The sequence below is a fragment of the Rhinoraja longicauda genome, chromosome 30, assembly GCF_053455715.1.
Source record: "Rhinoraja longicauda isolate Sanriku21f chromosome 30, sRhiLon1.1, whole genome shotgun sequence".
NCBI classification, from domain to species: domain Eukaryota; kingdom Metazoa; phylum Chordata; class Chondrichthyes; order Rajiformes; family Arhynchobatidae; genus Rhinoraja; species Rhinoraja longicauda.
In genome coordinates this window covers 29,468,038-29,483,067 of record NC_135982.1, presented here as the reverse complement: position 1 = coordinate 29,483,067, position 15,030 = coordinate 29,468,038, and the positions used below count along the sequence as shown (strand labels likewise).

General features: G+C 48.2%; 1 protein-coding gene across 2 annotated transcripts in view; it reads left to right on the top strand.

Annotated features, from left to right (window-relative positions):
• The window catches only part of LOC144608179 (rho guanine nucleotide exchange factor 10-like protein), a 109,590-nt gene that overhangs the window by 36,733 nt on the left and 57,827 nt on the right, over positions 1-15,030 (top strand). The window contains exons 7-9 of one of the 2 annotated variants that reach the window (XM_078425686.1): positions 7,263-7,358; positions 9,550-9,725; positions 13,147-13,263. In XM_078425686.1, coding sequence (XP_078281812.1) covers positions 7,263-7,358; positions 9,550-9,725; positions 13,147-13,263 — 389 coding nt within the window. The remainder of the gene's footprint in view (positions 1-7,262; positions 7,359-9,549; positions 9,726-13,146; positions 13,264-15,030) is intronic. The other variant, XM_078425687.1, reaches the window with a different exon arrangement.

Here is a 15,030-nt window from a genome sequence, read left to right as displayed (position 1 = left end):
CGTGTTGAATTCAGCAAGATGTTCACGAAACAACATAACTAGGTGCCCAGGGACTAGGCCACATAATTAACTAGCGTTAACTGAAGGAAGGGATTTTGTCTGGTATTTTGTAGATCGTTCCCACTGATCCTGTCTGTCATTCTGTGGTAATGGATGAGTCAGTGAGTGTGTTGGAATGTCCTGTAAATGCCCACTGAAGCTGAGTGAATGGTACCACAGTGAGGCTAAAGTACAGTGTCCACTGGAACACTGTATGGTCCTACACTGGCTGCACTGTGTAGACCTGCACTGGCTACACTGTGTAGACCTGCACTGGGCACACTGGCTACGTTGTGTAGAGCTGCACTGGGCACACTGTTACTCTGGTACACTGTAAAGACCTGTACTGGGTACAGGGTACAGGGGAAGAAGGGTCTCGACCCGAAACGCCACCCATTCCTTCTCTCCAGAGATGCTGCCTGACCCGCTGAATTATTCTAGCATTTTGTGTCTATCTTCGGTTTAAACCAGCATCTGCAGTTCCTTCTTACACATACAGTGGTACTCTGGTATACTGTATCTGTCTGCAGGATACAGTGAGTACACTGGATACACAGTATGGGGCTGCACTGGATACAGTGTATGGGTCTACACTGGCACTCTGGTACACGATGGAACTGCACTGGGCGCACTGGCACTCTGGAACACGACAGGACTGTACTGGATACAGTGTATGGGGATGTACTGGATACAGCGGGTTCACTGGATACAGTGTATGGAGCTGCACTGGGTACACTGGCACTCTGGTACATGATGGGACTGCACTGGGTACACAGGCACTCTGGTACACGATGGAACTGCACTGGGCGCATTGGCACTGGAACACGACAGGACTGTACTGGATACAGTGTATGGGGATGTACTGGATACAGTGGGTTCACTGGATACAGTGTATGGAGCTGCACTGGGTACACTGGCACTCTGGTACATGATGGGACTGCACTGGGTCACCTCTGGTCACAGCAGAATACCACGTCTCCCGAGCTCCACGACAGTGACAATTGATGGCCTGTTGTTGTTCTCTCCAGCGTTGTGTTGTGTCGGGTCAAGTGGGGTTTATTGCCAGTCTCCCCAGTACGGTGAGGTACAGATACAGATGAACAACTTCCCTGCAGCTGCATCACGGGCACCTAGGCTCAGATACTGCACAGAAACCCTTAATGTACGGGGATCACTGGGCGGCACGGACTTGGAGGGCCGAAAAGGCCTGTTTCCGGCTGTAGATATATGATATGATATGATGATAACAGGTCAGGCAGCATTTAGGAGAGAGGGAATGGGTGACGTTTCGGGTCGAGACCCTTCTTCAGACTGATGTCAGGGGGGGGGGGGGGGAAATAACTTTCCCGCCCCCCCTGACATCAGTCTGAGGAAGGGTCTCGACCGAAACGTCACCCATTCCTTCTCTCCTAGATGCTGCCTGACCTGCTGAGTTACTCCAGCATTTTGTGTCTACCTTCAGTTTGTACCAGCATCTGCAGTTATTTTCCTACATAAATTACACAAATTCTACAGGAGAATGAAAATAAAAAGACTGCAAGATAAACAAGACGCTGGTGCAAAGCACAAATAGAAACCTGGTCTGTTGCCAAGGCAACTTCCACTTGACACAACAGGACAGTCATGTCAGTTCAGGCCCGGGATAGTACCGGGCCTCAGGCCAGAATGGCCATCGATGTACCACAGTCCATCACGGCTACTGACCTCTCCACCACTGATGGGATCTGCAGCTGAGTTTAATTTATTATTGTCACATGTACCGAGGTATAGTGAAAAGCTTTTGTTTGTGCACTATCCAGTCAGAGATAAGACTGCAATCATGAATGCAATCTAGCCGTCCACAGCACACAGATAAAGGATAAAGGGCACAACATTCAGTGAAGTTATAGGAGGCTTTTAGTTTTGTGATAGAGGCACTCTGGCCACCGAGTCCACCTCGACCAGCCATCACCCATGCACTAATTCCAGCCCACCTCGACCAGCCATCACCCATGCACTAATTCCAGCCCACCTCGACCAGCCATCACCCATGCACTAATTCCAGCCCACCTCGACCAGCCATCACCCATGCACTAATTCCAGCCCACCTCGACCAGCCATCACCCATGCACTAATTCCAGCCCACTTCCACCAGCCATCACCCATGCACTAATTCCAGCCCACCTCCACCAGCCATCACCCATGCACTAATTCCAGCCCACCTCGACCAGCCATCACCCATCCACTAATTCTAGACTGCACTCCAGGGACAATTTACAGAAGCCAATTAACCTACAAACCTGTACGTCTTTGGAATCAAAGGCAGCCAACATCATCAAGGACCGACACCACCCTGGCCATGGTTCAGGAACAACTTCTTCCCAACAACCATCAGGCTTCTGAGCACTGCAAACACCAACTAAATTACAAACTACAAACTGCCTCAGTTGCACAAGGCAGTTGGGGATTTTGTTTTGCACTAATATTGTTTAAAAAAAATGTATTGAACTTTTATTTTCTTATGTTATTTATGAGTACTGCATTTATGGGCCTGTAATGCTGCTGCAAGTGGGAATTTCATTGTTCCTTTTCCGATACACATGACTATTAAACTGAAGAAGTTTAAGTCTGAAGAAGGGTCTCGGCCCGAAACCTTCTCTCCAGAGATGCTGCCTGACCCGCTGAGTTACTCCAGCACTTTGTACCTATCCATGTTCTCCAAGAAATGCTGCCTGTCCCGCTGAGTTATTCCAGCACTTTGTACATATCCATGTTCTCCAAGAAATGCTGCCTGACCCGCTGAGTTACTCCAGCACTCTGTGAAACGTCACCTGTCCACGTTCTCCACAGATGCTGCCTGACCCACTGAGTTACTCCAGCACTCTGTGAAACGTCATCTATCCATGTTCTCCACAGATGCTGCCTGACCCACTGAGTTACTCCAGCACTCTGTGAAACGTCACCTATCCATGTTCTCCACAGATGCTGCCTGACCCGCTGAGTTTCTCCAGTAATTTGTGTCCATCCTCTGACTATTAAACTGTTGACTCTTGATACAGTGCGTAACTCTGCAGTATAACCTCTGTGCTGATACTTGTCATTAAGTAGAACTATTCCTGCCTCCTCCTGAATCAATATGGTGATTTAATTGTCTTTGTGCGTAAACATAATCTGTTTAGATGCAAAAGCAATGGACTGATGAGACTGATTTATATTTTTTATCCCTCAAAACAAATCCTCATTTTACAACTCCGTCACTAAATACTGAATGAAGGAAATAGAATGATTGAGAAAGCAATGAGTGATTGTGGCAAGGAATACCCCCTGCACTTTACCTTGCTTTGCTCATCAAGTTTTGATTTGCAACCTCAAAGTTATAATTACTTCTTCAGAACAAATCCCGTCACCCACTTCCTGTCACCGCTTTCTATTTGAGAAGTCCAGCATGAAACCGGGGCTTGTGTGTCGATATCTGCAGCAGCTGCAGCAGACCAATGGTCCTTGGGTGAAAGGAGGACATTGCCTGGTAATCGGTGACGTCAGGCGATGGAGGGGGTGAGTTTGCATCTTGGCCCAGGGCCACAGAGGGCGAAGGCAACACTTCCTCGCCATTTGCAGGATTGCATTTCCAGTCAGATTCGCAGTCCAGCAGATGTTCTGGAATCTTCCGTCACCTTGCTCTGGAGGGCCCAGCTTGAGGGAGGTTTCCACCAGACTCTAGTTGCCAAATGGCGAAAATTATCTTCAGTTCAGTTTATTGTCACGTGTTCCGAGGTACTGTGAAAAGCTTTTGATGCGTGATATCCAGTCAGCAAAAAGACAAGACATGATTACAATCAAGCCATTTACAGTGTTCAGATAAGGGCGGTTTGGAGATTAATTGGCTTGGTAAATGTAAAAATTGTCCTTTGTGGGTGTAGGATAGTGTTAATGTGCGGGGATCGCTGGTCGGTGCGGACCCGGTGGGCCTAAAGGCCTGTTTCAGCGCTGTATCTCTAAACTAAACTAAACTAAACTTTCCTATCTGCCTCCACCAGGCGTTCCAGGCCCCCACCACCTAATCCTCTCTCACCTAATAGCTATGGCCTCTAGTGTTGGCCCTGTGGGAGAAAGGTTCTGACTGTCTACCCTATCTATGCCTCTCATCATTTTATATACCTCCATCAGGTCTCCCCTCACTGGTTTATAGTTGGTAGTGAACATACAATCTCAACAGGTCGAGCAGAACCTCACCTACATTTAACTCAACCTATTACAAGAGTAATAAGAAGTGGTACCTCTGGGAACAATTACTGACGTTCCAGGTGAGTCAGGCTGGGGTTGCTCAGGGTTCAGGTAAATCGGCCTCACCCTCACACACCTTGTGTCACCACAAGTAATTGTGACCCAGTTTGTGTGTGATGTTCATCTCGTGCGACAGTAATGTTTGGATGAGGCCTGCAATGACAGGATCATTCTTGCTGCTGCCAAGATGGCTCCCAACCCAGGCGACTATTTGTGTGCCAGCCACAGAAGCAGATGTACAATCCCACATTACAATCGCTCCACACTTGTAAATCTACACTCCTACAGCAACATCTCTTACTTTAACGATGATCCCGCACCTTGCAGTAAACGTTATTTCCTTATCTTGTATCTGTAACTGCAAATGGCTCGACTTTAATCATTCTGCTGACTGAACAGCTTTTCACTGTACCTCGGTACACAATAGACAATAGATGCAGGAGGAGGCCATTCAGCCCTTCGAGCCAGCACCACCATCCAATGTGATCATGGCTGATCATTCTCAATCAGTACCCCGTTCCTGCCTTCTCCCCATACCCCCTGACCCGCACGTGACAATAAACTAAACTGAACTAAAGTGAAGTTGCGTTTACCTATAAGGGCGTTGGTAGCTGCCTCTCCTATTTAAACCATTTACCACCCGTGTTCATCTGCAAACCTGTATAATTTTTATGTAAAAATCAAATGTACTGCAAGCACTGAGCAAACCAGGCAGTACCTGTGGAAAGAGAAACAGAGTTAATGTTTCATGTAAGAGACTGCTCCTCAGAACATGAATACTGCCTGACCTTTCCAGCATTTATAATTCTAAATTGTAAAGAAAATTCAGATTTGTAAAATGCGAGTAATTTCAGATTTCAAGCATCTGAACTTTTATTCTAATGTATTTTTTGTACATTGTCCAAGTAACGTGAGACCATTTAAAAAAAAGTTTAGTTAAGTTAAGAGATACAGCGCGGAAACAGGCCCTTCGGCCCACCGAGTCCACGCCGACCAGCGATCCCCGCACACTAACACTATCCTACACACACTGGGGACAATTTACACATACACCAAGCCAATTAACCTACACACCTGCATGTCTTTGGTGTGTCAGAGGAAACCAGAGCACCCGGAGAAAATCCACGCCATCACGGGGAGAACGTGCAAACTCCATACAGACAGCACCCGTAGTCAGGATCGCACCCGGGTCTCTGGCGCTGTAAGACAGCAACTCTACCACTGCGCCACCTTTGCCTGTAATGTGTGTGCGCACACGATGATACACGTGCCTCCAACACCCTATTCCACTCACCCTCAAACATTATCCAGGGCCTCTATTTGCTCATCTTACAGGGAAAACTGCTTTGATTAAAACTGGCTTCATGAATGCCAACACCTCACTGAAGCTGCCTGTCTGTCTGTCCGCCTGTTTCTGTCTGTCTGTCTGCCTGCCTGTCTGTCTGCCCGCCTGTCCGCCCGTCTGTCTGTCTATCCTCCTGTCTGTCTGTCTATCCGCCTGTCTGTCTGCCTGTCTGTCTGTCTGTCTGTCCGCCTGTCTGTCTGTCTGCCCGTCTGTCTGCCTCTCTGTCTGTCTGTCCGCCTGTCTGCCTGCCTATCAGTCTGCCGGCCTGTCTGTCTGTCTGTCCGCCCGTCTGTCTGTCTGTCCACCTGCCCGTCTGCCTCTCCCCAGAAGATAGTTTCCCATCCCTTCTGGTCACTGCAGTCGAGCTGCTGCCTACATGGATCAATGACATTAACAGGTGCCTCTGCACTCAACTGTAATTATTAAAAGACAAAACCCCCATCTCACGAACTCCTGAAACAGATCGTGCGTGATGTGCAGATTCCAGCAATGTCATTAATTTGGATGGTGAAACAAGCTGCTGAGTTTTGATTAATTTAGTTAATTGCTCCTTGACTCATTATTAATGGCAGCTGAGTTTCATTCTCTGTCTGATTGATTCAGTCACCCTGCCTGTGATGGAGGCTGGGTGTACGTGTGTACTTCCCACTCCCACTCTGTGTGCGAACAAGAGGTGTTTATGTTGCATCTCTCCCTGCAAGCATTTTAATTATTGTGTTTTTCTTTTCTCATGGCTATTTTTCCTGCTGGTTTCATTCGGTGTCAGCATTAAGCTGTGAAATGCATTTTCCAGATTGTGCTCGGGTCAGATACCTTTGTTATTTCATTCACCCTTCTTCATAAGTTCATCAGTGATAGGAGCAGAATTAGTCTATTTGGCCCATCAAGTCTACTCTGCCATTCAATCATGGCTGATCTATCTCTCCCTCCTAACCCCATTCTCCTGCCTTCTCCCCGTAACCCTTGACACCCACACTAATCAGGAATCTATCTATCTCTGCCTTAAAAATATCCATTGACTTGGCCTCCACAGCCGTCTGTGGCAAAGAATTCCACAGATTCACCACCCTCTGACTAAAGAAATTCCTCCTCATTGCCTTGCTAAAGGAACGTCCTTTAATTCTGAGGCTGTGGCCTCTGGTCCTAGACTCTCCCACTAGTGGAAGCATCCACTATATCCAGGCCCCTCTCGTAACTTGAGTTTTCATTCCCATTTTTGGTTTTAACGTATCATTGTTTGCTTTAAGATAGACACAAAGTGCTGGGGCAACTTAGCAGGTCAGGCAGCATCTGTGGAGAACATGGATAGGTGACGTTTCACAGAGTGCTGGAGTAACTCAGCGGGTCAGGCAGCATCTGTGGAGAACATGGATAGGTGACGTTTCACAGAGTGCTGGAGTAACTCAGCGGGTCAGGCTGAGAACATGGGTGGGTGATGTTTCTGGTGCAGTCTGAAGAAGATCCTAACCCACTACATCACCCATCCTTTTTCTCCAGGCCTAGCCCTCTGAGTTACTCCAGCACGTTGTGTCTATCTTTAGTATAAACCAGTATCTCCAGTTCCTTATTTCTATTGTTTGTGATTTTTGAAGTAATTATTCCCATTTATTTCCAGCTCACCCTATCCTGGCTGCATTTTCATCCCCAGACACGGAGGCTGATGTCATCTATGATGACGTTGCTCGCGACGATAGGTCTCCTCAGGAGCAGGGTAGGAGCGCGTGTGTGTGTGTGCATGTGTGTGCATGTGTGTGTGCGCGTGTGTGTGTGTGCGTGTGTGTGTACAAATGGCTGTGCCCCTTTCCCATCTGCACGTGATCCATATCCCTCCATTCTCTACACATCCATATGTCTACCCAAAAGCCTCTTAAACACCAACCACCATGGTACCTTCCTCCTCCACCACCACCCCTGGCAGCACGTTCCAAGCCCCCACCCCCCTCTGTGTAAAAGCCTGCTTCACCTCCTCCTGAAGCTCTTCATTATCATTACAGTACTTTATTAGCCAAGTATGTTTTGCAACATACAAGGTATCTGATTTGCCGTACAGTCATACCAATAAAGAACAACAAGACACACAAATAAATTTTTAACATGAACATCCACCACAGTGACTCCTCCACATTTCTCACTGTGATGGAAGGCGAAAATAGTTCAATCTTCTTTCCTTCTTTGTTCTCGGGGGCTTCGAGCCTTCTGTTGACGGGACGATCTTGGCTCCCGTAGCCGGTGGTCGGGCCCTCCGCATCGGGGCGATCAAGCTCCCACATCGGGGGGGATCTCAGCTCCCCCGCGCCGGGCGATCGGACCCCGGGCGATCGGACCCCGGGTCGAACCTCCTGTGGCTTGGAGCTTCCCGACATCGGTCTCTACCTGAGACTGCGAGCTCCTCGATGTTGAAATCCGCAGGCCGCGGTTGGAGCGTCGATCCCAGGCGAGGGATCGCAGGCTCCGATGGTAAGTCCACAGCCCCGCGGTGGGGCTCAAAGTCAGTCCCGAACAAGGCCGCCAGCTCCACGATGTTAGGCCGCAGAGCGACCGGAGATACGATCCGGAAAACAATCGCATCTCCTGCAAGGTAAGAGATTGAAAAAAAGTTTCCTCCGACCCCCCCCCCCCCCCACATAAAACAAACCAGAGAACATTTACACAAACTTTTTAAGATGCACTAAAAATAACAAAAAAATGAAAAGACAGACAGACCGTTGGCGAGGCTGCCACCGCTGACGGCGCCACCCGGTGTCTTGGCGCCGTTAACCAAAGCTCGTTTGTTGAAACATGCTCTCTGTTGTATGTGCTGAATGTTCTAACGTCCTCTCGTGGAGAAGGGTTTCAGAGGCTGAGTGCAGTGATACACAACATCTGTGTGTGAAACGCAGGGCGGCTGTTTGCTCCCAATGACTTTGCCCACTGAATCCTAAACACACGTTAATCCCCAGCTCTCCCAATGGCACAAAAACAAAGCCTTTTGTTGTACCTTGTAGCCTTTGTCACTGATTTTTAATTTGTTTGTAACATTATGCATCGTGTGCGTGATATTATTGGGAACACAGTCATAAGAAGGGGTTCAAGCCATGAGTGTTTTATAGTTTTATGTCCCTAAACGGAACAAGGAAATTCTTACTTGCAGCAGCACAATGGGTATGTGAACATATTACTCTGTGAAGATTGTTCCCAATGTTGGGGAAGTCCAGAACAAGGGGTCACAGTTTAAGGGTAAGGGGGAAGTCTTTTAGGACCGAGATGAGAAAGTTTTTTTTCACACAGAGAGTGGTGAATCTGTGGAATTCTCTGCCACAGAAGGTAGTTGAGGCCAGTTCATTGGCTATATTTAAGAGGGAGTTAGATGTGGCCCTTGTGGCTAAAGGGATCAGGGGGTATGGAGAGAAGGCAGGTACGGGATACTGAGTTGGATGATCAGCCATGATCATATTGAATGGCGGTGCAGGCTCGAAGGGCCGAATGGCCTACTCCTGCACCTATTTTCTATGTTTCTAAACCCATAATAAACGGCAAGAAAAAGTTGTGCGTGTTTGTGCGTGTGTACGTACATATTTATAGTAGTGTATATGTATGTTAATGTATACATGTGTGTGTGTATATATATGTATGTATGTGTGTGTGTGTATATATGTGTGTGTATATATGAATGTGTATATATGTATGTGTGTATAACACAAATAAATAAAGATGAGTGATTTTGTAATAGTATCACATTTGTGTTCTCGCTATAACTATTGATGTGCAGTAATAGTTCCTGCCAGACTTCCCTAGCGATGCTGATAAGCTGCTGCTTGTTAATTATTTCCACTTGAATCCCGGGGGGCGTGTATTGATAATGTCACTGGTTCTGTTATCAGTCGGTGGTGCTCACAGTGCCCTGGTGATTTCTCGCCTCACAGTGCCGATGGAAGAGCTGATTTATGAAGATGTGCGCCGCCACCACGCTGGCTGTGCCAGTCCCAGCCGGCTGGAGGAAGGCTGGAGTTCCAGTGAGTTTGAGAGTTACGATGAACACTCTGACGAGGAAACCAAAGCAGGAGAGCAGCAGAAATCCAGAGCAGCCCTGCAGCCAAAGGTGAGCCTTGTGCTGGTCGGCAATGCAGCAAACAATTAACCTGCATTAGGACACTTCGCCAGAGACGTTGCTGATCACATCCAGTTAGCGGATCTTATATCGAAACATAGAAGCATAGACAATAGGTGCAGGAGGAGGCCATTCAGCCCTTCAAGCCAGCACCACCATTCAATATGATCATGGCTGATCATCCACAATCAGTGCCCCGTTCCTGCTTTCTCACCATATCCCTTGATTCCGTTAGCCGTAAGAGCTAAATCTACCTCTCTCTTGAATACGTCCAGTGAATTGGCCTCCACTGCCTTCTGCGGCAGAGAATTCCACAGATTCACAACTCTGGGTGAAAAAGTTTTTCCTCATCTCAGTCTGAAATGGCCTCCCCCTTATTCTTAAACTGTGACCCCTAGTTCTGGACTCCCCCAACATCGGGAACATGATGTAAGTTTGTGGGAAAAAATAAACGAAATGCGAACAGAGAGCGGGTGGCGCGGTGGTGCAGCGGGTAGAGCTGCTGCCTCACCACGCCAAAGACCCGGGTTCCATCATGACTAAGGGTGCTGTCTGTACCAAGTTTGTACGTTCTTCCTGTGACTGCATGGGTTTTCACCGGGTGCTCCGGTTTCTGCCCACTCTCCAAAGATGTACAGTTTGGTGGTTAGTTGACCTGTAAATTGCCCGGAGTGTGTAGTTTGCAAAACAGTAGAACTAGCGTGACTGGGTAATCGATGGTTGGGATGGACCCAGTGGGCCGAAGGGCCTGTTTTCATGCTATATCTCTAAACTAAACTAACTAAATTAATGCATTGTGTGAGGGAGAGTTGTAGGAGTACAGCAAAATAAGGGCAGGGAAAATGGAACTGTTGGGCTACTTGCTGAGAGCCACCATGGACCCAAGGGGCCGAGTGGCCTTCCTTTGTAGCATGTTCACAAGTTACAGGAATAGAATGAGGCCATTCGGCCCCTCGAGGTTTCCTGCCTTCTCCCCTTGACACCCGTTCCAATCAAGAATTTGTCTATCTCTGCCTTAAAACTATCCACTGACTTGGTCTCCACAGCCCTCTACGGCAATGAGTTCCGCAGATTCACCACTTGACTAAAGAAGTTTCTCCTCACCTCCTTTCTAAAAGAGCGCCCTTTAATTCTGCGGCTGTGACCTCTGGTCCTCGACTCTCCCACCAGTGGAAACGTCCTGTCCACGTTCACTCATTATGAGACCAAGTTCAGATTGGGTTAGATGTTTGTGTTGGGGGCCGCATGGTTGGGCCTCAGGACTGTGCCACCTGTGAGTTTGGATGTTGGTGTCTTGGCAGAGCTCTGCACGGTCCAGCTAAGCTTTTATGAAAGACAAGGACTTGTCCACATTTGAAATGAATTTAGCCGAGAAATTCAATGATGGGGACCTTACCCGTATCAGCTCGTTTCATGTCTTGCATGTTAATTCCAGTGTGGTATTAATGAAGAGCAACAGCAGGAGGGATGGGTTGACTTGGTTCTGTGCCATGCATTGGCAGCCCACCTGGATTTTCACAAGTCATAGGAGAATTAGGCCATTGGGCCCATCGAGTCTACTCTGCCATTCAATCATGGCTGATCTCTGCCATTCAATCCCATTTTCCTGCCTCCTCCCCATAAACACTTGACACCCGTCCTAATGAAGAGTTTTATCCTGAGCTGTGGGCTCGGCACTGGCTCCATTAGTGCTGTGGAGCAAGTGTGGCAGTTGGCGATTGATGGGCATGGAGGGTTTAGTGGTTGTAGTTGGACTTGCACCCAGTGATGTGGGCCACATGTCCACCTGGAACCAATTAGTGCCACTGCCACCATGGCAGCCTTAACGGCAGGCACTGGGGTAGAACTCAAATTCAATTAAATAAACCTGGAGTTTTCAGTAAAAATAATGTTCTAACTATAGAACACAAAGTGCTGCAGGAACTCGGTGGGTCAGGCAGCATCTGAGGAAGGAATGGACAGGCGGCGTTTTGGGTCGGGACTCTTCATCCTTGGGCAGCTTGCAGCCAAACAGTATGCACATTGAATTCAACAACTTCAAGTAATACCCCTCCCTCTCATTCCCTCGTAACCCCCACACTGGTGCACAGATTTCTCCCACCATCTCCCACCATCTCTCACCCCCGTCACCCCTTCTCCTTGGTGCACCCATTGTCCATCCTACGTCCCCCTATTCCTTCTCCCCATCCTTTCCCACCCCCCCCCTAATGTCCCATTCCACCCACTCGCCTCCCCCCCCGGTTTTACATTTCACCCCTCCTCCTCTTTTCCTACCTCTCGCCCATTGTCTGCTGTTCACCTCTCAGCTTTGCAGCGATGTTTCACGAACAGGAGTGTAATGTCACCATTGTCCTTTTAGCCACCTTACCGACAGTGTTAAAGTGGTGGTCATTTAGACACAACATTGGCTTTTACCAGGTTGTGCATCGGCACACGGATATGCTGGGAATGGAGCGATATGGACCATGGTCGGGCAGAGGGGATTGGTGTATTTGTAGAGAGGAATTGGTGACGCTGGTTTAAACCGAAGATAGACACAAAAAGCTGGAGTAGCTCAGTGGGACAGGCAGCATCTCTGGGGAGAAGGAATGGGAGAGGTTTTGGTTCGAGTACCGCCTTCTGACTGAAGAACGGTCTGAAGATGGGTCTCGAGCTAAAACGTCACTCATCCCGCTGAGTTACTCCAGCACTTTGTGTCTTTCTTTGGTGTAAGGCAGCATTTGCAATTCCTTCCTTCACATCCTTTCCCCACCAGTAGTTAGTGTTCATTGAGACGTCCTTGAGGATGTGTGAGAGTGGGGGTCAGACAGTACAATGTGTGTGCTTTTTACTTGCTCGTCTTATTTCTACCTTTTCAATGGAGCTGTTGTTGAGGCTGAGTTTCACATACCCTCTCTGCCGTGAGCCAGTTGCTGCTGCTTTGCAAATCTACACTATCATGTACCACTTGATTTCAATGATAGAACACTTCCAGATTGATGTTTTTATATGTAGTCTTACTTGGGCAGTTTTATTTTCCAAACGGATTGGTTACATTTCAGGATCCATGGCTATTTTCCCCAGGATCTGGGTGCTTGGGACTTTTCCACATATCCTTACTTTGCCTATGCTTGTTCCACCTGTGGTTAATGCGGCCTAGTTTACAGTGATGGTTACCCCACATGCAGTGTCAGGTAGAGTAGACCTGCGCCCAACCTTGGCAGGTGTAACAGAGGATGTATCATCAGATGTGCCCCCTGGCATTACCCACCCCTGTCTGCAGTGCTTCTATCTCTGCCGTATCAGTACTGGACTTTCATGAAATGTTAAGCAGGCCTTGGATCTCTGCATGCCTCGTCACTAACTCTCGTGCCTCTTCTATCCCTCTGCTGCCCATCTCTTCTTTCTCTTTCCTGTCCTGCTCGCTGCCCAGCTCTCTCCGGATCTCTGTAGGCTGAAGGAGAAGTACACCAGGACTAAGAGAGAAATCCTGGCCATGAAAGTCAGGGGCAGAGACGTACAGAAGCTGAAACAGCGGTATGATTGCAAGGTATCTCTCTCTCTCTGTCTCTCTATCTCTCTGTCTTTCTACTTCTCTGCGGTTGGAGAAGCCAAGGTGCTCCTGTTGTACCAGAGGGCAAGAGAGCACGCGCAGTGCTGGAGTAACTCAGCGGGTCAGGCAGCATCTGTGGAGAACATGGATAGGTGACGTTACACAGAGTGCTGGAGTAACTCAGCGGGTCAGGCAGCACCTGTGGAGAACATGGATAGGTGACGTTTCACAGAGTGCTGGAGTAACTCAGCGGGTCAGGCAGCATCTGTGGAGAACAAGGATAGGTGACGTTTCACAGAGTGCTGGAGTAACTCAGCGGGTCAGGCAGCATCTGTGGAGAACAAGGATAGGTGACGTTTCACAGAGTGCTGGAGTAACTCAGCGGGTCAGGCAGAATCGGTGGAGAGAAGGAATGGGTGACGTTTCGGATCGAGACCCTTCTGTCCGAAGAAGGGTCTTGACCCGAAACGTCACCCATTCCTTCTCTCCAGAGATGCCACCTGTGCTGCTGAGTTACTCCAGCATTTTGTGTCTACCTGGGAAAGGAGCTACCTGTGCATTCGGGCTACGTTCAGAGGCTGGGGTTGAGGTACGTTGTTGCATTTTGAGACCAAAAAAAACTTTACTCTGCATCAAACCCCTGACTTGAAAGTGGGTGAGTTCAGACTGTCTCGTGCTGGAGTATCTCAATGGGTCAGGCAGCATCTCTAGAGCAATCTGCAGTTGTTCAGCACTGACAATTCCTCAACTTTACTACCTTCTGTTCACTTCATGGTTTGTGCATTTAATTGAAGGGAGTACTGTTTGTCTTGCTCTTTGTCTCACACCTCTGAGTTGTGATGTTTGACCAAGCCAGGCAGAAGCAGTTTGGTGCTGGAAGCTGTGGATATTAATTGGTCACAAAGGAAGAGTGGGCAACAGCACGGTGTGTTCATTTCAACACCGTGGGCTAAAGGAGAGGCTTGTGATGCCGTTGGTCTTGGTCAAAGCTGAGAGGAGTCCTGAACTATCCAGCGCTCCTGAAATGGACAGGAATGTAATGGAGAGATGTTTTAAAGACTGGATTAGTTTGTTGGACTTTTTGCCAAAGAGAATCTAATTGTTGGAACAATACTGATTTAAAGAATAACCTAAAAACAAACTGCAGCTGGTCAGGCAGTATCTGTGGAGGGAAATAGGGGCGGTTTCCAGACAGGACGTTGAATGAGGCGTTCATAGTGATAGGAGCAGAATTAGGCCATTCGTCTGCTCAGCCATCCAACCATGGCTGATCTATCTTCCCTTCTCAACCCCATTCTCCTGCCTTCTCCCCATAACCCCTGACACCCGTACTAATCAAGAATCTATCTATCTTTGCCTTAAAAATATCAATTGACTTGGCCTCCACAGCCGCCTGTGGCAATGAATTCCACAGATTCACCACCCTCTGACTAAAGAAATCCCTCCTCGTCTCCTTCCTAAAGGTACATCCTTTTATTCTGAGGCTGTGCCTTCTGGTCCTGGACTCTCCCACCAGTGGAAGCATCCACTCTAATCAGGCCTTTCACCTTTTGGTAAGTTTCAACGAGGTCCCCCCTCATTGTCCTGACCTGAAACGTTGCCAGTTCATTTCCTGACACAGATGCTACCTGACCCACTGAGTTCCTCCAGCACTTTGCGTTTGCTCAAGATTCCCGCTATCTGCCATCTCCTGCCTCTCAGGATTGAAGGTCGCTTTGTGTTTGAAATAAGAATGGCCCTCACATGTGACGGGCGATGTCGGCA